We start from the raw sequence: 27,332 nt of genomic DNA, 5'->3' as shown, positions 1-27,332 counted from the left end.
GGAAAAACTGAAAAATTTTGAAAACAAGACTCCTTGTTTCAGTTTTCAAAGTTCTTGAACACCAAGCAAGAGCAAAGGAGACCACCTGATAAGTTTCAAAATCCGTTTTTATTTTTTATTTTTTATGATTATTATTATATGTCGCGCTTGTGTGTTCCTGTAAGGTTTTCACGGATTTAAAGACTCACAAAATCAACTGGCTTGACTGTAAAAACAATATAATGCCATGCATTCAAACTAATTGATGAATCATGTCCTAGTCACAAACCTAGTAAAAAAAAAAATTGACTGTTCATGTTGTCGGCTCCACCATCAAGTCCATCAACTACCTTTCACCAGTTGCACTAGAACGGTAGAACCTCCATTTTAGTCGATGGATTAATATTGGAAACAAAAATATGAATTTAATGATGAAAATAATAAAAATGAACGGAAATAACAATTAGCACAATGTTAAAAGATTTAATAAGTTTTTATGAAATCAAATGAGAATAAATAATACAAACTTAGTTATAGTCAATATCTAAAACAACACTCAACATACTTTTATTGAATGTGAATTTTAATAAATCTACCATTAAATTGAATTTTTTCTTCTATCTTTCATATTTGCAAAATTTCCAAAAGATCAATAGTTATATAATGCATCAAAATTTTAAATTTTAAATTTTTGTAATTTAAAATTATGTATAAAAAAATAAAATTTATAAATTAAATAGTAAATAACATTCGATTGATACAAAATTTGACATATATTAGGACATAAAGAACATGCCATCTAAGAATTATATTTTTAAAATATATAATAATATTAATATTTTATTGAAAATGGTAAGTATTTGTTACAACCAAATTCTCCTTATATTTGTAATTTCTACGTATTTGTATAACTCAGAAAGGAAAACACATGTTGCTCACATGTTGCACAAAGTTATCAGGATGGAATATTACTTTGGTGGAAATATCGAGACCAATCAATGGTCTAAGGTCTATCAGAGACGTAATAAGAGCATGGGAGTATTAAAATAGAAGAGGTAGAGCATGTAAGCTCGTATAATTTTTTATATAGGGCAGCAGTCAGTAGATCCTAGCTGTTGTTATTTTTTGCTTGACTGAGTCACTAAGATCAGAAAGATTTTAATTATTTAAAAAGCCTGATCATATTACACGTGCAGCGCCGACGCGTTTGATGACATGCTCAATTGTCCAAGTATTGAAGGAATACTTAGACAAAAAGTGTTTCTGGAACATAAAAATAGAAAATTTTAAAACAGAAGTGTCTATTCTCCTTAGATCATTGCCCAAAAGAAAATTTTATGTAAACTAAACACATTGTTCAAAAAGCACCATGGTAAAGAAGTCATACAATGACTCAATGAGTAGTGTCTATTCTCCTTAGATCATTGCCAAAAGCCTGCCTAACAAACATTGGACAGTGCAAGTATTCCTTCGTTTGCTCCTCCTGCTCTCTTCCTTCCTTGGCTAAAGCATTTGCACTTCCATTAGCCTTGCGGAAAGGATGACACAAAAGCACCATCTCTCTTTTGACAATAATAAACAAGAGATAACCAAACTTTCTAGCCCAATTTTGTGTAACCTCAATTACTAATTTCAATTAGTAATTTGAATTTGAAACAATTTATCTGTGAAGGGTTTGAACCAAGATTTTCAGATGAGGGGGCTAGAAAAGTCTATTTTAAATTGTCAAGTAGTAATAAATATATAGTTATCAAGATCTTATTATAAGTTATTAAATGATAAAATGAATGAAAATTCTAAATTTGAGGGGCTCTTCCTAATCTTTTCTCCAAATATATTCCATCTTAATTTTTTTTTTCTATATCTATACTATCATCTTTAACTTGATAAATATGGATGAGGATTCTTTCATCATAACAAATAATCTGCATAAGAATATATCATTTCTTGCTATGAAGCTTGCAAAGGAGTTGTACATATTGTCATACGAATAGAGGATACTGTAATTGGATGAATTAAGTTGTAGACATGGGATTTAGGTCCATAACCATAAATTTCAATGTACAAGATCTTGTAGAACTTACCGATGAGGCCTTATCAATTAGTATTACATAGATTAAAGAAAATTAATTTTAGACACTAATATAATTGGATTTACTATTCATAAATAAACTTGGAATTTGCAATCCCAGGTAAGATTGGTTCACCATCATGGGATCCTTTTCTACCAGATATGTAGGAATGGCCATTGCAAAAATTGTATTTCTTTGTAAAAAATGTTGCAGGTACAATATTTGAACCCATAACTTCAATTTTCTCTTTTGATTTTGGGGGAAAAAATATTTTTATCTAGAGAAATGTTAATGAATGTCCTAAGGGCATTTGTTAGTGAACCATTTTAGGAATTTTTTTAATGAAAAATGAGAAAAAAAAATTAATATTTTGACAACTTTTTCAATTTCTCATAAAAGTGGTATAAAATTTTTCCTAAAAATGGTTTATTAACAATTACCCTAAGGGCACCCATTAACATGACATTTTTATCAATATACTATTTTTTTCTACACATTTACCCCCACACTCTAATAGAGATCAATAGCTACTAATAATTAGGATTTATAAGGATCCTCAATCTGATGGTTTCTAAGGATCTTCCCACTCTTGCTTTCCTAGGGTTTCTTAAGGTTTGGTTGGAGAGAAGTTGGAAGGAAAGAAACTAATAGAAGGAAAAAGAGGGAGGGGAAGAAAAATATTTTGTTTGGTTGAAGAGAAATTGAAAGAGAAAATCAAAATTGAGAGAATTGTTTTTTCTTAGGTCCACTATTTTTCATTCCTCCTAAATTAGAAGGAGAGAAGATAGAGTTTTACAGGGAGTTCCTTCCCTTTCTTTTCTCCTTTACAACATGATACAATTTTCTATTATTGTTCTTGAGTAGTCTATTATTTTCGAGAACTGATTCTAATTACCCAACCAATCAAGCAATTTCCTCTCTTGTGAGCGTAGTCTAACTTCCTAGATAATGAAGATAAAATATACGATAATTTTTAAATATTTTTTAGAATACAATGCTGTGATATGTTATGTCATTCTCTTGCATGCATAAATATTAGATTCCACTATAAATTTAATTAGTAATTAACTATTTTTTGGGATGAAGGAGTTGCACGCCACAACATTCTAGCTTGCAGTTAACAATTCATTTTAGGAAAGTTTTGACATCACTTTTATGGGAAATGAAAAAAACTGTCAAAACATTAATTGTTTTTTTTCTTTTCCTATAAAAACTTTCTTTAACTAAATTTTTAACCAGTGCCATAAGGGCGCTCGTTAGCATTTCCCATAATTAATTATCCCAAACTATAGAACGTTTTGCTGACATGACTGCGCAAATTTAGTATTAAGACTGCCATGTTATTGAGTATTTACTTGGCACAAACTTAAATTGGCGAAGGTTTGCTACTGACTACTCTTGACTAACTTAATTACAGGACCATTCTAGTTCAGTTGAAAGATAGTAGATCATCAGTAACACTAACCCTAAACTAAATTCTCACACTAATCCTCTTAGTACTATTTTTGTTTCTCTAATTAATGAAAGTGCAGGTATATATATAAAAGAAGCACTAGTTATGCACGGAAGCAGTTTATTGTTCATTTCTAAGACATTTCCAAAAATATGAATGACTAAAATAAAGGTTTCGGAAAGTGGAATGGGTGGCATTCCAAGCCAAACAAGTATGAACAGAACAAGGGGGCCCTTAGCTGAGTTTTTCCGAGTTTGGACTAGTTTTTTTTTTTTTTTTTTTAATAATTTTTTTTTCAGCTTATTAATTTTTTTATACATAAAATTTTAAAATCTTGTTATATTATATTTGTAGAGAAATTATTTACTCCAAAATGGGATCATTTGTTACAAGATAAGGAAAGTAATTTCTTCTTTAATAGTACATTTATTGATTTATAGTAAATAAACTAATCATGTTTTAAAATATTAAAAGCACTTATATCAGTATATGTATAATAGATAAATGTGTAAAATTTATACATTTTTGTCTAAAAATGACCCACATTAATGAATATATAATTACATAAATATATAAGCTTGCTACAGTGATCCTGTAATTTTATATTGACACTATTAATTTTGTATTTAGTTTTTTATTTTTTCTTTACGTTTCCAGAAGATGAAAAAAGAAAATGAATGATAATTGTTGTATGTGAAGGAAAAAAATTAAACATTAATATTTTAATAAAATATAATATAAAATAGATAATTTAATGTGAAATATTTTGATAAATAAATATGTAAAATAGAAAATGTATGTTAGGATAGATAAATAAAATAAAAAATAAAAAAATTTGCAGCAATTAACACAATTCTCTAATACACGTAGAGAATGGAATCTAAAGGACAAAAGGTGAAAACGTTGCCAAAATTATGCAGCAAACGATAATGTCCTTTTACCACGTAGACAGTGGTATCATATTTTCCTCCACTATAGACTTTGGAGATTTTTTTTTATTTAATTTTTTTATAGTTTTGTTTAAGCTCAGCAGTCTGCACAGTAATAATAATAATAATAATAATAATAATAATCACAAAACACACATTATAATAAAAATAAATAAATTGATTGTAATTATATATATATGGATTTATTAACGTGTGTTAAATTATTTTAAGAAATTTTTTATGAAAAAATAAAAAAATAATTTACTATTTTGACATTTTTTTAATTTTTTATAAAATTTTTTCCAAAATGAACCATTAATATATTTCTTAAATATATACATTATCTGAACCCTGTATATATATATATATATATATATAAAAAGATTACAAATTGAGTAAAAAGAAAAGAAAGGATTAGGTGATGACGATATCATTGTTCAGAGAGCTACCCGTCGTGTTATCTCTGTGACTGTCTAAAAGAAAAGCCTGAGTCTATATCCCCTAAACATATCTATGCTAACATACGCACGCATAAATCTCTGCAACCAACTTCGCATTAACTACACCCCCCACCCAACACACACACACACATCAAACTTTTATAAAAACAACTTTTCGAAATTTCTTTGCACTGTTTTTGTAGCCTTTCAGGTGAGCCTCCCTAGGCCCTCCACATAACCTTTTATGAACCCAAAATCTATCCCCTCTCTCCTTCTATTTGCTTTTCCTTTTCCTTTGGTTTCAGTGCTTCTCTTCTCCCCCTATATATTCACATTTCCTCTTCACTTTGTTTATGCATTATCACTCTATTTCTTACCCTCAAAGCACTCACAACACAGACAAGTAAAAACTCCCTGGGAAGAAACACACTTGATTTACGTTGCGTAGACATGTTGACAATGGAAGAGATCCTGCGTGAGCTTGCTGGTGAGGAATTAAAGGAGCAGGGCTTGCCACCAGGGTTTAGGTTTCACCCAACTGATGAAGAACTTATAACCTTTTATCTGGCTTCCAAAGTGTTTAATGGAGCCTTTTGTGGTGTGGAGATTGCAGAGGTTGACCTTAATAGATGTGAGCCGTGGGAGCTTCCAGGTATGCTAGTTTGCTCCATTTCATTTTGGAAAATATAAACACTATATGGCCAAGTATATTCGTTTTTACTTTTTCCATGGCATTCTCATGTATATTTTTCGCTTGATGCGTTTATATATTACCCATGAGAGTTTTTTTTCCCCCCTTTCTTATGAGAATATAGTACTTCACTATTCATTATTCCTGGAATGAATTTTTTCTCTTTTGGGTGAAACATGTTGTTAAGATTGACTATTTGAGCTAAGCTTTATTATGGTCTACGGTCTTCCTTCATGATCCTGCTTATTGGTCATGTAACTCACAAAATTTAACAACCCCACTAATACAAAACTTAACAACCCATTATTATTATTTTTTAAAATGAAAATAAAAATAAAAACTACAAAATAAAAGAATAAAAATAAAAACCTTCATAGGAAATTATAGAACTGAATATTTCTTTCTGATTAGTAAAACTAGATTAGAGGATCTTATGGTTTAAGACGAGGTTGTGATTTTAAACACCTCCCAATGGACATAATAGTTCAACTAATTTCTCCCAAACTAGCAAGGTTTTCTTGACTCTCAACCCAATATATACTTCCAATAATATTTCTCTGTAATTAACAGTTCATACATCACTATATTTCCGTGAGATTTGTCCTTGTCTTTTTCTTCAAGTTGAGTACATGATTCTTTAAAAAGAAAAAGTAGATTACATGATTCACACATGCTATAATTTAAGCCTAGCCTCCCACCATATATTTTTGGCCAGAAAATCTAACTCCACCTGCAAAATCCCTTAACCTGCTGACATATCTCAATCACAAATAAATGTGCATTGAAAAAGAGGAGAAAGGGAAGAAAAGTTAAATGTTTGTGTGTTCAGTTCTTCACTTTTAACATGTATTTGTTGGTTTGTTGTTTTGATAGATGTGGCAAAGATGGGTGAGAGAGAGTGGTACTTCTTCAGCTTAAGAGACAGGAAGTACCCAACTGGGTTAAGAACAAACAGAGCAACCGGAGCTGGGTACTGGAAAGCAACAGGAAAAGACAGAGAAGTGTACAGTGCTTCAAGTGGAGCCCTACTTGGGATGAAGAAGACCCTTGTTTTCTACAAAGGCAGAGCCCCACGTGGCGAGAAGACCAAGTGGGTCATGCATGAGTACCGCCTTGACGGTGACTTCTCCTATCGCCACACGTGTAAGGTAATGTAACACCGACTTCTACAGTTTTCCCCCCCACACGTGCGCCGTGAGAATCAAGTTACCTATTTTGCACTGCATATTTGCACTCCCTCTCTCTTTTGTCACTTTCTGGGTTGACTTATATGTGTTTTTTTGTACTCGTATCTCTGTGTGTCACTGTGTGTGCATGCCAACCAGAACATATATTATAACATTTTCACTTGGATTATTAACCCCTTGGGGTAGATTTTGATGTGACTGGAAAAGATTGATTTAACAAAGATCTGTGTGGGTGTCAATGGCCACTATTTCTTATGCTATACTATGCCTTACATGTGATTTATTTACCTTTATACTTTTCTGGGTGCTGCTGCATCACACATATTCAGCCAAAACAAAAAACTGTAGCAAAATATTGCTGCATCATGACCATACTCTAATTCAAGAGTTGAAGCAACATTAATTGATTTACTAAACATGTACCCGGCCTATTTCAATTTGTGGTTTTTTGTCCTTTTGTAGTATTATTTATTAGGGTAACTTATTTCACAGATTCAGTATACCTACACTTTTCACATTTTGCATTTTATGATGTGTACATTGGTGCATGCAATTGGAGTTATTTTGTGTACAAGTGATGTGAAAAAGAAGTGTGAGAAAATATTTAACGGATTTATTAGTAGCTTATTGTTTATGAAATGGTTATATTGCAGGAGGAATGGGTGATTTGCAGGATTTTCCACAAAGCCGGGGAGAAGAAAAATCCACTTTTTCAAGGACAAAGCTATCTTCTGGAAGCTGCTTCATCACCCACAAGTGGTTCCTTGCCTCCATTGCTAGAAACCCCAACTACAACTTTATTAGAATGTCAATCTCAGAACTCAATGCAGGATCTCCAAAATCATTTTTTGATCAATCAACAAGAAAATGACCTCAAAAGCCTGATAAACCCAGTTATGTCTCAATCCCACCTATTCCCAATAAATGGATTCCAAGTCCAACCCTCCCTTTCACCCATTCACACCACAATCACAAGCAGCACCTCAGTCGCTACAAACAAAAACACAGACACCACCAACAACCCATCGCCATCACCACTACCATCGATGCTCTTCAAGTCCCTGCTCTCACATCAAGAGTGCACTTTTAAGGAACACGTGACTATTCAAAAACAGTGCAAGACAGAGGGAAACTTTTCCCATTTCCAATTACCAGCCGAAGCTAACTTGCAACGGATGATGGATAGGACTCTCCCAAACACATATCAAAATCAAAACCCATTGCTTTTTCAGGTTGATTGTGGTTTGTTGGGGCTCTCAGCACTTGCTTCTGCTCCTACTACGGATGCCACTGTTCATGATATGTCCACTTCAATTGCTTTCAACAGGGCTGGCTTTCATATGATGTTAGATACTCCAATGAGGATCCATGGAGAATCTTGGCCCTTGGATGCTTAAAATCATCTCTACTTTTAAGTTTATATATGGAGTATTCTATTAGTTTTTATACGGATGGCAATCTATAGAATCTATGTGTATGTGCTGTAAATGTAGAGTGCTAAAATTCATAGTCTATCCATGCACGCATCTATGTATTATTATTGGGACATTTTCTGCAGCTTGAGAATTAGGGAGTTGTATTTTAATATTTTATTATTGTACAAAGATTGCTTTCTTTTAGATCTATCTATCCATCTATTTTTGGCCGCTTTGGAAATAGGATTTGGATATTTCCTATAGATTTATGAGGCGGTGAGATTGGTGAACAGATTCTGCATGTTTGATGTGATGCCATGGATGGGATTGGAGGTGACGTCGTTTCCTTTATTTATGATTGATGATGGGATTGGATGATCAGTCACATGCAATGTGAAAGTGTGGTAGAGCTTCACCAAAAAAAAAAAAAAAAGAAAGTGTGGTAGAGCTTAGTGAAGCCTGAGCCCTACACTACATAGACCCACAGTTAAGGGAGACAAGTGTAAGAATGCACAGGAAACATTAGCTGGCTAGGACGAAGAGTGCGTCTCATCATCTCAAGCTGTGGCAATCAACTTCTAGTTGGTTGATTCGAAATGCTTTTTACCCATCTTTAGTATTTGTTTGTTCAGCCCCATCAAAGTGCACCAAATGATGCAAGTTCCGTAGTGCATGTCAATGTAAAGTTTGTCGCGAGCCATTCGATTCAGCAGAGTTGATTCAAAAGTTTCATGTATATAGAGCTTGTTTGGTTGTTATGAATGAGAGACCATGCATCATCATCCACCATAATATATAGGTATATATATTAACCCTGCATGTGACATTTGATGTGTCTTCACTCTCACAATCTCACATGTAAGTTGATTCCAAAGGCCCCCACACATGCATGTTTGAGTTGAGATAATGCATGTGCACCGGCATAAATTAATAGAAATTTACTCTTGCCCCCCATGCTTATATGTAAGAACCCGACTGGTAAAGAAGATGGAAATATATATAATTATATATTATCCACTGCATTTGATAATTGGTATTTGATAGTCTCTCCTTTAATGGATAATGGAGGTGAATATTGAATACAAACATGTGAGAGGCATACATGATGAATTTAACACCAGTGGTCCTGTCGTGTAGCCCTGACATGTGTTGTGACTGATAATTCATATAGCTAGGTGCTCTATTTTCAGTACTAATCATGACACTAGCTTGACCACCTGGTTGTGACAAATTGAGTACAACATCATTACCGCATAGGGTTTTGATTTATCATTGCTTCAAATCTTCAATCAATCAAACAGTTTACTAAGGAATAGGGAAAATATGCCCTGTCCTTTATCCTAGTTGTGCTAGCCCACAGGTAAGTTGGGCTCCAAAGTTCAAACAATTATATTAACCCTCATCCACATGTTTTTTTTTTTTTGAATAACACTAATCCACGTGTAGTTGAAGCTACGGCAGTAACCACTGGTAACTCTACAAAAATGTAGACAATAGTCCAACTTAAAAAAAGGGAAGTCAATAGTCAAATTCTTAACGCTCATGAACCTAGCCCTAGGGAACGGTTTTAAATGGCACATTATGTGGATGTATTGGCCTATAGGACCTACGAATAATTAAATTACAATAGAACTACATCAGCCTATTATTGCGGGTAGCCTTATATCTCTACTTGTGATGATAGAAAAGGCAAAAGTTTGACTGCAAAATATTAATGTAATTTCATTCTTGTGTAGTTTTATTAGTATAAATTTTTTTTGTTTTATTAGTATAAATTTTTTTTTTTTTGGGTTGAGTGGTTTGTTTAAATAATACACATAAATAATTTTATAAATTACCACGTAATGGATATGAAAAAATAAATTCCAAACTGCTTAGAGCAAAACTTTGTCTAATAAAGAATATAAATTGTTTGGAATTTCAATAGAGTTATGTTAGTACCATCGAATTGGGCACAACTTTATGTCACAACTCGCCGCATAGCAAGTTGTGATTAGCAAATATGTGTGACACACCTTTGCCAATCACAACTCGCTATGTGGTGAGTTGTGTCCAATTTAGTGGTCTCGGCATTACTCATTTCAGTGCAATTCTTAAGTTGCAAAGATGACATCATTGCATACAAAAGAACAAGATACAATATATAGAACTGTTGATGTAATTGATTGAACTCATTCAGATGGTTTTTCCTTGTATGCACGGGCGCACAATCACACAAAGTATGAATAGGAATAAACAGCAAGGGTACTGAAGGATTTTATCTATCTATAAGGAAGTCATCCCCAAAGTATAGAAGCCCTTCTCAAAATAATGGAACTGATATCCATCCTGCATCATAATTTCACCCCAAAATCAGTTTTCTTACTAAGTTGCAAATTTGGCAAACTCGGATAAGCATCCATGCTGATGCAGGTACATTAATTAACCCAAACAGAAGCCCCAGAAAGCTTTACACAACTGTGGCCCTGAGGATAGAACTAATTGCAGTAGTATAGCTTACAATATTTTCTCTCTTTTTATAATTCTCCTCCCAACAGTCCTTGATTTGTTTGATCTTATAGTAAACACTAAAAGAAAGTATAGAAAGTAAAAGAGAGAGAAGTCTGTGACAACATAGAATTGATCTTAAGAGGATTTTTTTTATTAGAACTGCTTGAATGAGATTACAAATATAGGCTCTGTTTTAAAACTTTTTTTATACTCTAAACAGACGTATCTGTTCTCAAGCCATAAGAGAACAATTGTAACCAACTTGCAATTTGTTACATCTAACTCCACAAAACCCGCTGACTAATAATATTAAGACACATAGTTAACTAATTAACAGACTTACTAATATGAGACATTTAGTTAACAAGAGCTAGGAGTGAGATATTAAAACTACGTGACATCTACTTTAAGATGCTTAATACATTGCTGGAGACAACATGTCATGGAGAACATTAACAGTGTAATCTGTTGTATCAAACACAATCAAACTCTACCTTCAAGAGTCATTCATATCTAATTCAACCAAATTCCTAACTGCAAATTATGATAATTGTGAGTCAAGATGGATCTGACAAGGACCAAGCTGAGATTTAGAATGGCAACGTTGGCTTAAAAGGCATTACATCAATTAAATTGGCCTGCTCTAATATTCCAACCTGAACTAAGCGCATTACCATGCAAACAAAATGCACACATGTTGGGGGGACGCCATAATCATAATCCATGGAATTAAAGTAATGTTAACCTTCCTTTTCAGAAGCTTGAAAGGCTACAACCCCACAGAACAGATACATAGCTTATCTTTCCAGGTGCAAATTTCATATTCAACATATTTTCAGAAAACTCAATCACTTTCCTGCCTTTACTTCTATAAAATGATGAAAAAGAGCTATGATGTCACATTATAATTAGGGATCATACTATGTTACTTTCCCAAGGCATTCAGAAAATAAAATACACTGAAAGCACCAAGAAAGGTAATGCCAAAGGCATAGTACCATGTAATTATACCATGATGCTTATTTTCTATATTGATGAAATACATTAACATTGGCTAGTTGGGTTCAAGTCAAACAAATAAGATAGTTTTGCAACTCCATCCAATTATTGTTAACTTTCCATTGAATTTCTTAAGTAATGTCAAATATCTATATTGCTAACAAAGCTTAGCAATTGAATGCAGGACAAATTCATATTATCATCACCAAATGTCTTAAGAAAGTTGATAGGCAGCTAACCCATGTTAAAATTTCACCATTAGCGTATGCATGTGACTCTTTTTCATTATATTGGTGCCGTGGTTTAACACCAAAACCCTTCTAATTGCATGTAAGAAAGCTTCTAAATCTGTGACCAAGAAACAAAAGAACAACTCTGTACATTCTCTTCTATAACTGCTGCTACTTTGTTCTTGCTTTTCCCATATTTTATATTTGTTATTAAATATGTATCATTGTTATAAAATATATACATATTTTATAACAACGATAAATGATAACATCTTATATCCAACCTGACAAGGGACACAGGGTTATCTGGTCACCAGGTTACCACTCATAAAATGTAAAATTTACAGCAGGTGGCCAAACACTTTGCTGAGCTGCTTTATGATATTAAAACATTTCAACTATTTGGAAAGGAGTTAAACACTCCGCACAATAACTTAGGTTCATGTAACAACACAAGCAATCACAGCTATTCTAAATTTGAGCATTCATACATTCCACAATGTTTAAATGGGGGCAATGCTGTCTTGATTGGATAACACTTAATTGTGAGCAAAGTTACAGAAAAAAGGAAACTACTCCTCAAAATTCTTCAAACAAAAACATGCATTCATCTCTCCAAATATACATGAAATTCAACAATCATTAGATCATGAGTATTATTACATGCCACCTTTTACCAAAGACTTCTGCAAAATTGCAAATATGCATGCCTAAGCAATCGAGATGCCCCTGTAAGAAGAGAAGATTAACCATTAATCACAATCGAAGTAATGTTACAGAAAAGGGGACAGTTGTTCCATAGAACCAATTAAGAGCCCTTTCAATGGAGAGAAAAGAAGCAATTATGGAAAGGGAAAAGCTAGCCCAAAATACAAATTTGATATATAATAAATGGCAGAAGGATAAGGAAAATAAATAAATAAGTTTTTTATGTTAAAAGTAGAAAGACAGTTTTCAAATAGCCCTAAATCCTAATCACAAAACTTTAACTCCAAAGACTCCCATAAGATCAAAGCAGATTTCACAAAACTCCAGGACATATATCACCTGAAAAATTAATCTCATAAACTATATAGCAAATGAGACTCTAATGCTGAAACAGGGTGCTACTGCTTCTATTTCTAACATTTTAATTCCTTGTTTTCTCCAGTAGAGAACAGGGTTACTATAAATGAATCTGGTAAGTGGTGTAAGAAAGGATCATACTTTAGAGATAGATGATGGCCATGAGTCTCTCTTAAAATGGATGGGCATAAGAAGAATAAAAAGCTTGTTCCAAAAGAATCAGAATACCTTCTTGTATACAAGTTGTCATTATTTCATGGTTTTTTTTTTTTTGATAGGTAAGTTGTCATTATTTCATGGTTGGTTTCAAAACCAAGCAAAACTCTGTGATTGTCTATTTTTCTGCAGAATCTCTACTAGTCATCCAAAAAACTCACTGTCCATTTATTGGAGGAGAGTACCATCTAATGCAAACATACAAGAACTTAAATATTTAGAGAGGTCTCAAACAACACCATGTTTAGTATTATATTTGAGATGCTAAAAGGTAAGTGATCATTTTTTTCCTTTTTCTTTTATATAACATAACGTATGGAACTTTTATAAAGAAGAGTTCTTTGGACTTGCCTCTAGTTAGTAAAACCAATGAGCAACTAAGCCCATCGTCACAACCAGTTGCTGGGGTAATTCAGGGGACATTCACCCCCTAATGAGCTAAGCAGTTTATGCTCAACACAGGAGATTACCAAACTAGAAGTACAGATTACCACTCCATTCTCCATTTTAGCTACCCTAACAAAGTAAACATTGCCCTTGATAACTTTAACAAACAATATGGTGAACATAACCCTCAAGCTGAGATAGACTGTAGGATCAAAAACCACATTTTTATTATTATTATTATTATTATTATTATTATATTATTATTTTTTTGGATGACATAGAAGAACTTCACTGAGATTAGTTACACATTGCAAAGCATAGAGTACAACAATCATCATTGTTAATCAAATTCCTAAAGGTAACTGACCCCCTCGCCAAAACTAGTTACTAAGTAATTCACGAGCTTTTCAACCCTAACGGGCTAAGCAGTTTATCCTCATGCCCAAGAGCCAAAAATCACCTTGAATGATCATTAACAAAGCCTGTAGGGCCGGAGCTTGTACACATCTCTTTCTTGTGGCCCAATTTTAATTAATCAAGACAGAAAATATATCAGTACCCCATTTTACTGTAGAACAAAATCATCATTTTAAAAATTAAACCAAACATTTTTTTGCGTATATTTTGTAACTTAGGGGGAGAAAGCAGGCTTATTATCAGGTGGGAACAGAACATGTCAACCACAAACTTTGTGTATCTAAAAAGTTAAAAAAAAAACCAAGTAATTGAACCATCTACAATTAGTGAATAAGGGAGGATTTAAAAAAAAAAAAAAACTAAATTTCATTCTCTCATCCAATCTCTAATTCTTTCAAAATTGATTCAAAGTCTATAGCTCTAACCAGAACACCCATTACCATTTACCACACACAATCACAACCTCAAACAACAAATCTAGGAAATTTGCACATACATACAGTACAAGTATTGGAAAAACAAGAGCAAAAAAATCCAAACCTAACCAAAAAAGAGAGTGACCTTGATCTATTTGGAGGAGTTGTTGGCGGAGGAGGAGGAGGAGGCGTAATCGGGAGGAGAGTAAAGGACAGCAGCGGCCATGGCTCCCGGAAGAACCACGTACTTGGCTAACACTGCCAGCTTCGTCACCAATGGCTCACCCCTCATCATCATCATCAACGCCATTATTATTCTTCGATTGCTTCAACTGATTGATGATTGATCTCGCTTTTCTGCTATTAACTATTGCTCCCTCCTCCTATAATGTTGGCTTAATACCTAAACAAAAGTGTTTACTACTATCTTTCTGAAATAACTCATACCAACAAGTCGTTGTAGTATAGTGGTAAGTATTCCCGCCTGTCACGCGGGTGACCCGGGTTCGATCCCCGGCAACGGCGCGCCTTTTTTCAGATGCTCTTTTTTTTTTTTAAACATTTTTGGCAAATCTATAAACACTACAAAATTGCATAGAGACAAAGAGAATTTAATTTACAAATAACTTCCACCAGTTTTTGGACATGTTCTATTTTTTTATTTTTTGAGAAATTCTAAGATGATCAAATCTTCTATCTCACCGTAAATGTCCCATATTATGGGACACCAACCATTTTATGACATGACATGTGTCTTTTTTTATTATTATTTTTCTACTCTTCGTTAATGTATAAGGACTGAGGATATTTTAATTAGGAAGAAAAAAAGGTATTTTTTATATTCTCTTATTAGGCCATTAGATTAGGAGTGGCACTATAAGATGAAGAGTGTGCATCAATAAGAAGAAGCAGCAGCTTATTGGTGTATGTGCTAGGAGTATTATGCAAGCCAAGCACTAAGAATGTACGAACTAGCTAGAACTTTAATTTTGAGGGGGTCAAAGTGATGCAGTTCATTTTTAAATCTATCTGTTTATATAATAAGTAATTTCCTTTTACTTTTAATAGCCTTTATTATTTATAACACAAAGTTAGTTAGTTGATAGGTTGTTAATGATAAGGGCAATAACTTATTAGTTAGTTAGAGAAATTAGTTAAGTTTTGACAATCACACGACAACCATATGATGGGTTTTTGTAACTAACTCGGGAGCTTACTTATGTAACTATAAATAAACATGGCTGCCCTCATTGTAACTAGTTGAATTTGAATCCACCTATGATGTATTATTTCAAGAGTGTGTCTCTTGAAAAGCTAGTTCATTCTTTCTTTTCTCTAAGTAACTTAACTTTCTAAAACATTTTTCCTTTTCACCATTTTTTCCTCCATCACAAAGTGTGAATAAAAGGCTTTTTTTTTTTTTTTTTCAAATTGAACAATAAGAAATATATTTAAAAATTTAAACAAAAGAAAAAACGCAAAATAATTGTTTGTAATACATTTGTTCTCAATTATCAATCAAATTGAAACTCGATATTCTTTAAATCTCAAAATCATATATGATTGAATCAGTATTAAATTAGATCCTAAAAAACAAACAGCCAAAAAAGTCAAACATATTGAATTTTTTTGATTTTGAATTTGAATTTTGACCAAAACGCTGTCATTTGATTTTTATTTTTTTAACCCAAACAAATTGATACTTATAGCACTTAGGGACTTGTTGTGAAAAAAAGGTTGCGAGCTCCACTGACCATAGGATGGGAGTTTCACCTAATTTCACCTAATTTATAAAATGTACTATCGCAACATTAACTAATAATTAGGTCGCTATATATAATATCAGCCTCCACAAATAAAAATAAATATGGATTTACTGCATAACTTAATGAATTAATATTTGTTAGTAAGTAAACCAAGATTACTTATATATAATGGGTTTTTTTTTTCGGGGGGGGGGGGGGGGGGAAGGTGAATGCATTAACAATCTTAAAGGCCAGTTTTTTTTTTTTTTATAAATAAATCTTAAAGGCAAAGAAACAAAAACATTAGAAACAGTCTATTTTCCTGGTCAAAAAAAAAGAAAAGAAAAAGAAATGGTCTATTTCGAACATAAAATTAAGCTACATGTTGTAAATTTTATAAAAACTTATTGCAAATGCATGAACTGTACCTAAGTATAGTCTGACAAATACAAGGTCGAACCTACAAGGACATGTATGAATATAAGAAAATTAATCAAACCTTAATCCTAATCTAGTTCAATAAAAACTGGTTATTTTAAAATTAAATAAAACTAAAAAAAAAACTAAACTAAGCAAAGAGATTATTAAAGCAATAAAAAGATGTAAACTATTAAGAATAATTTAGAATTCAATCTTGTTATCATGAGAGACATTAACATTAAAATCTCTATTTTAAAATCTAAAATATACTCTTCTTCGTTTTCTAAATATAAAATTAAATCATCAATTGTATCCATTAACAAATAAATCACAAAAGATATCCAATTTTAAAATGAAGAAATAATAAGTCAAGCATTCAATTGATTAAGATCACCCTAAATCATGAGTAAAACATGATTGAACTCATATTTAGAATACTATCTTCATCAACTGATATGAACGAAGAACAATTAAATCATTAAAGAACAATAACGCTCTGGAAAAAATCAAATCTTATAAATAAATACCGATAATCATCAACAACGTTTCATTCTCAACTTTAATTAAAAATTTCTCAGACAATGAGTAAACCCTAAATGGATAAGGAAATTCAGATTAGAAAATTTGTCAAATTTTCAAGCCAGAAGTAAGAATTTGGCCTTGCCGTAAACCATAAAGTTGTAACCCTTTAAGTCATCTAAGGCATGCTGAAAAATATGATTCTAAATGTTGGACCATTTTGACTTTTTCACTCCAATTAGTTTCTTTCCTTTATCTTATTGGTCTTTGACTATGAGTTAGGCTTCTCCACATCTTCTCTCATGGGTCTTTGAGTATGAGTTAGGTTCAGCCCACTTGAGTTGGAGTACATCCTTCTTGAGGGTCACTCCTCCTCCAAGCAGCATCGAGAGCTTATGCAAGATCTGAACAACCCGAGTTGATACATCTGCTGGCCATGTCGTAGTTTTAATCTCTGCTAAAGAAGGAACGAAGGGAACAAAAGCTCGAATGTTATCCAGTATAGCCCATACCATTCAATTCCAATCTTCCTCCACTTATCGGTTGCAATATCATACATACAAAACTCTCCATTTTCCCCTGCGTTAACGTTTCGTAGATACAAAACAAGTCGCTCACCTTCGTAGAAGATGGGAATCCTTATAGACCATTCACTATTTATTATATATGTAATTCGGGTTTTAAGCACCCACTCAACGTTCTTGTAATCATTGAGGATCCAAACCAAGATTTCTTTACTTGAAGTTGAGATGAGGGTAAGCAAACCATTTACTACTCCAAACCATGATGTCCAATACTCAAATGGAAGTGGAAAGTTTAGAGGAAGTTCGATGATCCTAGCCTCTTCTTTTTCAATATCAAAGGCAAGGATATCATTACACTTCCTTATCCAATGTAAGGTGCCGTGAGAATAGATAGGTAGAGCATCGTTGTTGAAGTTACTCATCACCATGCAAGTAAATTTTGTCGAGGATCGTCTCCATGACATTGTATCGGATGAGAATATATCAAATTGATAGCTATCCCCATCCCTAGCACCAATACGAACAACCTTGTAGCGGTGCAAGGAGGAAGAGATTGGTTCCACAGCCAACCCAATTGCATCATAATGGAAAATGTTTATGATTTGGTTTCTTTTGGTTACTGGGTTTAAAATTAAAACACCTTCCGTGGGAAGTAAGAGAAGCAAGCCACTACAATAAGCTAAGACTTTAAAACGGCGAGGTAGTTTCACAGAACTCTCGGTTGCTTTGTCAGAATTGGGAGGATAGAGAGGAACTTTGAAGTAGAAATTAGGACAGTCTTTTGTGCAATGAAATATACAAGAATTATGAAGAAACAGTTTCGATTCAAACCCTGGGTCGGAGATGAAGGTGTTGAACCTCTTGCTTATGCATTTGCACGTGACCACGGACTTAAGGGGCAAACGGTAAAGAATATCATCAAGAAGATTGTCGCATAGGTCTTCCATTGTTTTGTTTTGGCTGTAATTTATGAAAGAGAAAGATTACCTTAAGCTCTATAGACGCAGCGCAATAGAAGAGAGAAGAAGGGTTCGGTGCCGCCTGGATTTCTCTATCACAACATATATAGAGAGTCACATAATTAGGGTTTAGGATTTCCTAAATACATACGAATACACTATCACATAATTAGAATAGGTTTAGGATTTCCTAGATACATACCAACTCTATCACATTATTAGGGTTTAGAAACTCCAAGATGATCAAATCTTCTATCTCACCGTGAATTTCCCATATAATGGACACCAACCATTTTATGACACGTGTCGTTTTAATATAATTATTTCCTTCTAATCTTCGTTAATGTCTAATAAGGATATTTTTATTAGGAAAAAATAAGGTATTTTTTATTCTCTTATTAAGCCATTAAATTAGGAGGGCTGGTATTATAAAATGAAGAATGTGTATCAATAAGAAGACGGCCGGTATGTAGTTATCAAAAAAAAATAAATAAATAAAAGAGGGTATGTATTGGTATATCTATTAGGAACTTTGTATTATGCAAGCACTAAGCATGTACAAACTAGCTAGGACTTATTTTTGAGGGGTCAAAGTGTGAATATTTTTTTTTTTTCCAAATTTAACAATAAGATATATTTAGATTCAAAACTAAAGTAATACGTACATGAAAATCTCAATTAACAAGTATTTAGTACCAACAAAATATAAATAAAAAAAAGTGCAAAATAATTATTTGTAATATATTTCTACTCAATTATCAATCAAAATGAAACTCCATATTTCTTTTTAAAAAATTCCAAAAATCATATATGATTTAACTCAGTATTAAATTTGATCCTAAATAGCAAACAACCAAAATGTCAAACACATTGAATTTTTTTGAATTTGAATTATGACCAAAACACTATCATTTGATTTTTTTTTTTTTTTTTTTAACCCAAACAAATTGATATAACACTTAAGAGCACTCACATCAATGTGTGTATAATAAAAAATATATATATATATATGTAAAATTTACACATTTTTATCCAAATATGACCAAAATCAATCAGTGTATAATTGTCTCAATTTACAAGTTTGCTACAGTAATTGTATAAAGTTACATTGACAGTATTAATTTTGCAAATAGTTTTTTATTCTTTCTTTATGTATTCCAAAGATAAAGGAAGAGAGTAGATGGTGGTTGGGTATGAAGAAAGAAAAACAATTAAAAAATCAAGAAAATTTGATATTTTAATGAAATATAATGTAAAATAGATAATCTAATATATGATGTTTTGTAAAGTAGGTATATAAAATAGAATAAATAGGTTTTTATATTGAAATAGACATGAATATATGCATAAGTTGATGCAAATGCCCTAAGGATGTGTTATGTAAAAATGGTGGCAGCTCCACCTAGTTTCGCCTAATTTATGAAATATACTATTGCAACATTAATTATAATAACTAGTCGCTAACCCGTGCGATGCACGGGAAAACTATTAGAAAATAATAAAGCATGCATATATTAAAAGACAATTTAAGTTCACGTGTGCTTGCAAGAGATACATACCTAAATAGTTCTTGCGGTAGAAATAAAAGTCTTATCTTTGAGATAAAGAACTGATGTAAACAAACTAACCTTACATAAAACAAATTAAAATATATATATATATATATAAAACTGATGTCACAGGAAATTTAGCCACATAGTAGTAGTATATAAATCTCTTAAAACCTAAACCTAAACGTAAGGACTAAATATTTATGCGTCTTCTCTTGCTTTCCTGACCGTGAGTATTCAATGGTGAACAAAGTACTATGTATTCATTAATATATAAACAAAACTAACCTTACAAAAGCTGAACTTTATAAGCTAAAATCTATACCGTGCATTGTAGATCTTGAATGCTTTAGGGCTTCCTACGTCTGGAGAGAGAGAGTTTGCAGAAACCGTGACTTTATATTTCTTAACTTGAGAGAGGGGTAAAGTTGCTAGGGTTTTGTAGATCTTGAATGCTTTAGGGTTTCCTACGTCTGGAGAGAGAGAGAGTTTGCAGAAACCGTAGTTTTATATTTCTTAACTTGAGAGAGGGGTAAGGTTGCTAGGGTTTTGTAGATCTTGAATGCTTTAAGGTTTCCTACGTCTGGAGAGAGAGAGAGTTTGCAGAAACCGTGGCTTTATATTTCTTAACTTGAGAGAGGGGTAAGGTTGCTAGGGTTTTGAGAAGTTATAATTTTTATTTATTTATTTATTTATTAAATATTGTGCTGACGTGGAAAATTGTGGTGCCAGCAAAGGTTTCGGTTTTATATTATTTCTTAACTTGAGAGAGGGGTAAGGTTGCTAGGGTTTTGAGAAGTTATAATTTTTATTTATTTATTTATTTATTAAATATTGTGCTGACGTGGAAAATTGTGGTGCCAGCAAAGGCTTCGGTTTTATATATATATATAGATTAGGTTGCTAAATAATATCACCCTTCACAAATTAAATTAAATATGGATCCACCACATAACTTGATGAATTATTATTTATTAGTAACTAAGGTTGAGTTTGGATTGCATTGAAACTTCCTGCGTTTGGCGTTTGGCGTTTTTTCTGTGGGTCCTGCGCACTGTTCACGGGATCCACAAGTACAGATTTCAGAAACTGTTAAGTTAAAACTAGGTTCCACGGCACTATTCACACATTCAAAAATTATTTTGCTACAGTATTTTCAGTTTTCAGTTTTCAGCAATAAGCGGTATCCAAACAGACCCTAAACGTCTAAACCAAGATTACTTTTTTAAAATGGATTTTTTATTTTTGGAAAGGTGGATGCATTAACAAGGGAAAATTACACTTTACCACCCTAAATTATAACATTGATTACATTTTGCACCATAAACCTTTCGAATGCACGATTTGCACCCAGGTTGTGATCCCTGTTACGCTTTGCACCCTAACATCTAGTTTATTGTTAACTTGGAATGAAAAATATGGCATCACGTGAAAAGACTTCATTTTTCCTCTTCTCAATGCTTTAAAAATAAAGTATAAATTAAATTTTACCACCCTAAACTATACTTCTAATTACAATTTACATCCAAAACCTTGAATGTTCATCCATGTTAATAACAAACTAAACGTCAGGGTGCAAAGTGTAACAAGGGTTATAGTTTAGGGTGCAAAATATACATTCGAAAAGTTTATGATATAATATGGGGTATAGTTTAGGGTGGTGTAATTTCCCCACATTAACAACAGTCTTCAAGGCCAATTTTCTAAATTTAAAGGCAAAGAAACAAAAACATTAGAAATAGTCTATTTTCTTAAGGGGTGGTGGTGGTGGAGGGAAGAAACAGCCTATTTCCAACATAAAATTAAGCTATTTATGAAATTTATAAATAATCGCAAATACATAAATCATACCAAAGTATAATTTAACAAGCATAAGATTGAATGCACAAAGACTTGTATCAACGTAGGAAAATTAATCAAATTTTAACCAAATAATCCTTAATCTAGCTCAATGAAGATTGGTTATTTTAAAATTAAATCAAACTAAACAAAGAGATTATTAAAGCAGTAAAAAGATGTAAACCATTAAGAGAATGGAATTAAGATTTTGGAGACATCTTGTTAATTCATATATGCTATATTCATGATTATTGATTTTTTTTTTTTTTTACCAAACTATAAACTACGTGATAATTTAGAATTCAATTTGAGATATTAGCATTAAAATCTAAAGTATGTGTTTCTTTGCTTTATACAATATAAAATCAAATCATCAATTGTATCAATTACAAAAAAATTTAACAAATCACAAGAGATATCCAATTTTAAAATCAAGAAATAATAAACTAAGCATTCAGTTGATTAAGATTACCCTAAATCATGAGAAAAACATTATTGAACGCATATTCAGAATACTATCTTTGTCAATTGAAATGAAGCAAAAACAATTAAATCATTAAAAAAAAAATCAAATCTCATAAATAAATACAAATTATTATCCTCAAATTTTTAATTAAAAATTTAGCTACTCATAGTAATTGAAAGAAAACACAAAATTAAAATACTAAACATTAAACTAAACAAATAAAATAAAATAGAGATAGGAATAGTCATTGTGTTGAAAGAACACACTTTTAGGGTCTGTTTGGATTGAGGAGGGAAAGAGGATAAGTAGAGTAAAGTTAGCTGAAAATAAGTTAATTTTAGGTCAATTTTATTCTACTCGACTTTACTCCCCCTCAATACAAACGGACCATTAATACATGTCAAACAAGGAGTAAACCCTAAAAGAATAAGAAAATTTAGATTGGAAATTAAATTCATAAGATTTTCAGGTCCATGTTGAACTACAAAGTTGTAGTCTTTTGAGTTATCTTTCCAACCCAACTTGAATTACTGAGATACGCAAAAAATCCTAATTCTAAAATTTGACCCTTTTTTTTTATTATTTATTCTCCAATTAGCTTCTTTCTTGAATGGATTAGTCTTCTCCACATCTTATAGGTCTTTGGGTATGAGTCTTTCTGTACATCCTTCTTGCATCAAATAAAACCCATTAGCATGTAAATTCTCAATTACTTATAAAAAATAAATTAAAAAAATGCTAATTCTCAATTACTTATAAAACATATGCAAATATAAGAATATTTTATATTTCATGCACTATCACTACCTTTAAAAGAAACGAGCAGCGAGAGGTTGTCAATGCTTTGAACAACTGGAGTTGGTACATCCGGCCACATCCTAGTTTTAATCTCTGCTAAAGAAGGAACAAAAGGAACAAAAGCTCGGTTTCTATCCAGAGCACGGCATGACATTCCAATCTTCCTCCACTTATCGGTTGTAATATCATACATACAAACCTCTCCATCTTCCCCTAGCTTTCGTTGAAGCATAACAAGTCGCTCACCATCATAGAAGCTGGGAATCCTTATAGACCATTCACTATTTAATATCTTTGTAATTCGGGTTTTAGGCACCCACTCAACGTTCTTGTAATCACTGAGGATCCAAGCCGAGATTTCTTCTCTTGAAGTTGAGATGATGGTAAGCAAACCATTTACTACTCCGAACCATGATGTCCAATTCACGAATGGAAGTGGTAGGTTTCGAGGAAGTTCGATGATCCTAGCCTCTCTTTTTTTCACATGAAAGGCAAGGATATCATTGCACTTCCTAATCCAATGTAACGACCCGTGAGAATAGATTGGTAGAGCATCGGAGAAGTTATAACTCTTGGAAGTAAATTTTATCGAGGATTTTCTCCATGACAATATGTCCGATGAGAATATCTCAAATTGATAGGTATCATCTCTGGGTAATTTTCTAATACAAACAACCTTGTAGCGGTGCAAGGAGGAAGAGATTGGTTCCACAGCCAACCCGATAGCAACATGGATTTTTTATTTTCTATGAATTGGTGTCTTTTGGTAACGGGGTTTAAAACTAAAAAACTTTTTTTCGAGAGACGTAAGAGAAGCAGGCCACTACAATAAGCTAAGAGTTTGAACGGCGAGGTAGTTTCACAGAACTCTCGGTTGCTTTGTCAGAATTGGGAGGATAGAGAGGAACTTTGAAGTAGAAATTAGGACAGTCTTTTGTGCAATGAAATATACAAGAATTGTGAAGAAACAGTTTCGCTTCAAACCCAGGGTCGGAGATGAAGGTGTTGAACCTCTTGCTTATGCTTTTGCACGTGAGCACGGACTTAAGAGGCAAACGGAAAAGAATATCATCGAGAAGATTGTCGCATAGGTCTTCCATTGTTTTGGCTGTGCGTTAGGGGGAAAAAAACCTCTGTACAATCAAAGAGAGAAGAGTCTAGATTTCGGTGTCGTCTGGGTTTCTGTATCACAACATCTATATATAGAGACATAATTAGGGTTTAGGATTTTTTTTTTTTTTTGAGATAAAGATAGAAACTTTTATTTTTATAAAAGTATAAAGGTACAGCACCATAGCCATCACAGCACAGGCCATAAACTCCAAGCCTACTAGCTAGAAAGAAATACATCAAAATAACAAATACCACAACAACACACAACAGATTATAACAATATTCAAACAGAATTAATGGTTCTCCATTGCCCCTTCCAATATCACAGCACAGGTGCGTAGTTTCATCATTGCTAAACATGCATTGCTAAAGACCAGACCAGCATACAAACAACCCCATTAATGCACATAATCTTTAATACTCTTCCAAGACAATTGCCCCTTCCAATATCACAGCACAGGTGCAGAGTTTCAGCATTACTAAATACCAAATCAGCATACAAAAACAACCCCATTACTGCGCATAATTATTAATACTCTTCCAAGTCAATTGCCCCTTCCAAATTCACAGCACATGCATGTGCATAATTTTAGAGCTGCTGGAGAAATACATCAAATACCGTACCAGAACAGCCTCCAACAAATTATAACAAGGTTCAAAAAAACTCTCATTACTGTACATAATCTTTAATACTCTTCCAAGAAGCCAATTGCCCCTTCCAATTTCACAGCACATGTGCATAATTGCAGAACTGTTGGAGAAGTACACTAAATACCAGAACAACACACAACAAATTATAACAAGGTTCAAAAACATTATTAATGGTTCCCATTGCTGCACATAATCTCTGATATTCTTCCAAGTAGTCAATTGCCCCTTCCAATATAGCTTTAGGATTAGGATTTCCTAAATACATACGAACTCTTTTTTTTTTTAACTCCAAGATGATGATCAAATCGTCTATGTCACGTGTCTTTTTTTTTTTCTTTTTTTCTTTTTTCTAATCTTCGTTAATGTCTAATAAGAGTTGGAAACTACTCAGCCTAATTCTCTCAATATTATATTCTTTACTATGTCTAATTTAATCCTAACCTGTTTCCAAGTAACAATAATTAAAAAAATATAAAGAAAGAAGAAGAACCCAAATGAATTGTTAGTCAAAACCAGATAACAGCATTGCAACACCCAAATCCCAATCTAAAATTTTAGATTTAGGTCCTAAATCTCAAACAACCAAGATATCAAGCATATGGTCATTTAATTTGAAATTATAAAAATATATATATAAAAAAAAATAAATCGAAAAAAAAGTAATTTGAACCTTTTTTTTTTTTTAACCCAAACAATTAAATTGATAACTTTAGCACTTTGGTATTTCCGTATTTGTTATGTTAAAAGGTTGGCAGATCCACCAACCACAAGATGGATTGACCGATTGAGTGACCAATTTATTAATAATATCAAATAATAAGGGTATGTGGGAGTTCTACCGACCACATGATGGGAGCTTCATTGGATTTATGAAATTTACCACATACCTTGATGAATTAGTAATTATTATTAACTAAATCAAGATTAGTTTTATATTTACAAATAAATAAATAACATGAATCAAGCATAACATTTAACAATCTCAAGGTGGTTATTGTATTTTACTCTTTTTTTTTTTTTTTTTTTGAACAAGTAAAAATGTGTATTTCAACAAAATAAATGCATTTAAGGTTGATTTTCTAGTTGCATACATAATATTCATGTTGTGAATAAAAAGTTTGATTCATGTAGATATTTGAAGTTATATAAAATATAGGGGTAATTATATTAAACACACCTGTGGTTTGGTCCGAAATCACTTTGCCTACTTGTGGTTTAAAAAGTGTCACTTTACCCACCTGAAGTATGTTTCGTTTGTTTTCCGTAACCCACCTCTGTTAAAATCAGGGATAAATAGGTATTTTTGCTCAAATTTTATGTCTCCCTCCTCCTAAAACAAAAAATAGTACAAAAATACAAGAGAAACAATATCAAAAAGTGGTATTGGTCTCTCTCTCAATTCACATAAATCTTGAACATGAAGAACATACCCAAAAAAATAAAACCCAAATCAACCTACCCAAATAACCGAACAATGGGGGCTTTAGTGTGGATCTAATCCACCGTAACTTTCCAAACTCTCCCTTCTATGACCCTTCAGAAACTCCTTCACAGCACATAGCCAAGGCTTTATGTCATTCCATTAACCGTGTCAATCATTTTAAGCCAACTTCTTCACTCTCTACCAATGCAGCTCAAGTAGATATAATCTTAAATTGAGGTGAATACCTCTTGAAATACTCTATTGGTACACCACTAGTCCAAATCCTAGGCATTGCTAATACTGGTAGTGATTTGATTTGGCTACAATGCAAGCCTTGCAATGGCTGCTACAAGCAAACAGCTCCACTTTTTGATCCTACAAGCTCAAGAACGTACAAAGAAGTTTCATGCTCTTCATCCCAATGTCAGTCTCTAAAAGGAACCTCACGCTCAGGCAATGATGATTCAAGTTGCTCAAAGCTTTTATTTCTGCAAGAAGAAGATGGAGGTTGTTCTTTGTGGGGACGTGTTTGTGAAGGAAAAGGTGAAAACAGAGGGGGTCTTTAGAATAAAGGGTCCAAATATAAGAGTTTTGAATACAGGGAGAGGTGAAATTAGGAGTTTTAAATATAGGGTCCAAATATTAATTTTCACAAAACCCTCCCTTTTGATCTTGTTTCTCTTGCAATTTTTGTGCTATTTTTTGTTTTGGGAGGAGAGAGACATAAAATCTGAGTAAAAATACCTATTTAACCCTTATTTTAACAAATATGGGTTACGGAAAACAAACGGAACATACTTCAAGTGGGTAAAGTGACACTTTTTAAATCACGGGTAAGCAAAGTAATTTCAAGCCAAACCACAGGTAGACTTAGTGTTATTACCCCTAAAATATATTTATTAATAATGTTCATTGCATGAAAAAAAATCATGTAACTTA

At 32.7% G+C, this 27,332-nt stretch overlaps 3 protein-coding genes, 1 long non-coding RNA gene and 1 other non-coding gene across 5 annotated transcripts; 2 read left to right on the top strand and 3 right to left on the bottom strand.

Moving 5' to 3' along the window:
- Window positions 1-5,010: 5,010 nt before the first annotated feature.
- On the top strand, window positions 5,011-8,370 carry LOC126712620 (protein CUP-SHAPED COTYLEDON 3). The gene is made up of 3 exons (XM_050412023.1): window positions 5,011-5,525; window positions 6,438-6,712; window positions 7,405-8,370. The coding sequence occupies exons 1-3, from the start codon at window positions 5,324-5,326 to the stop codon at window positions 8,146-8,148; spliced, it is 1,221 nt and encodes a 406-aa protein (XP_050267980.1). The 5' UTR covers window positions 5,011-5,323; the 3' UTR covers window positions 8,149-8,370.
- Window positions 8,371-12,352: 3,982 nt separating this feature from the next.
- Window positions 12,353-14,915, bottom strand: LOC126712619 (uncharacterized). The gene is made up of 2 exons (XR_007651136.1): window positions 14,532-14,915; window positions 12,353-12,614 (listed from the first exon to the last, which is right to left on the bottom strand). It is a non-coding gene; the product is annotated as an uncharacterized LOC126712619 (long non-coding RNA).
- TRNAD-GUC (transfer RNA aspartic acid (anticodon GUC)) lies at window positions 14,840-14,911 on the top strand. The gene has a single exon. It is a non-coding gene; the product is annotated as a tRNA-Asp (tRNA).
- Window positions 14,916-17,527: 2,612 nt separating the features above from the next.
- LOC126695504 (putative F-box protein At1g20800) lies at window positions 17,528-18,541 on the bottom strand. The gene has a single exon (XM_050392275.1). The coding sequence runs from the start codon at window positions 18,539-18,541 to the stop codon at window positions 17,528-17,530; it is 1,014 nt and encodes a 337-aa protein (XP_050248232.1).
- Window positions 18,542-23,198: 4,657 nt separating this feature from the next.
- Window positions 23,199-24,306, bottom strand: LOC126695495 (putative F-box protein At1g20800). The gene is made up of 3 exons (XM_050392261.1): window positions 24,176-24,306; window positions 23,883-24,083; window positions 23,199-23,775 (listed from the first exon to the last, which is right to left on the bottom strand). The coding sequence occupies exons 1-3, from the start codon at window positions 24,304-24,306 to the stop codon at window positions 23,199-23,201; spliced, it is 909 nt and encodes a 302-aa protein (XP_050248218.1).
- Between the last annotated feature and the right edge of the window lie 3,026 nt (window positions 24,307-27,332).

Source organism: Quercus robur, chromosome 2 (assembly GCF_932294415.1).
Source record: "Quercus robur chromosome 2, dhQueRobu3.1, whole genome shotgun sequence".
Lineage (NCBI taxonomy): Eukaryota > Viridiplantae > Streptophyta > Magnoliopsida > Fagales > Fagaceae > Quercus > Quercus robur.
This window is presented reverse-complemented; position numbering and strand designations above follow the sequence as displayed.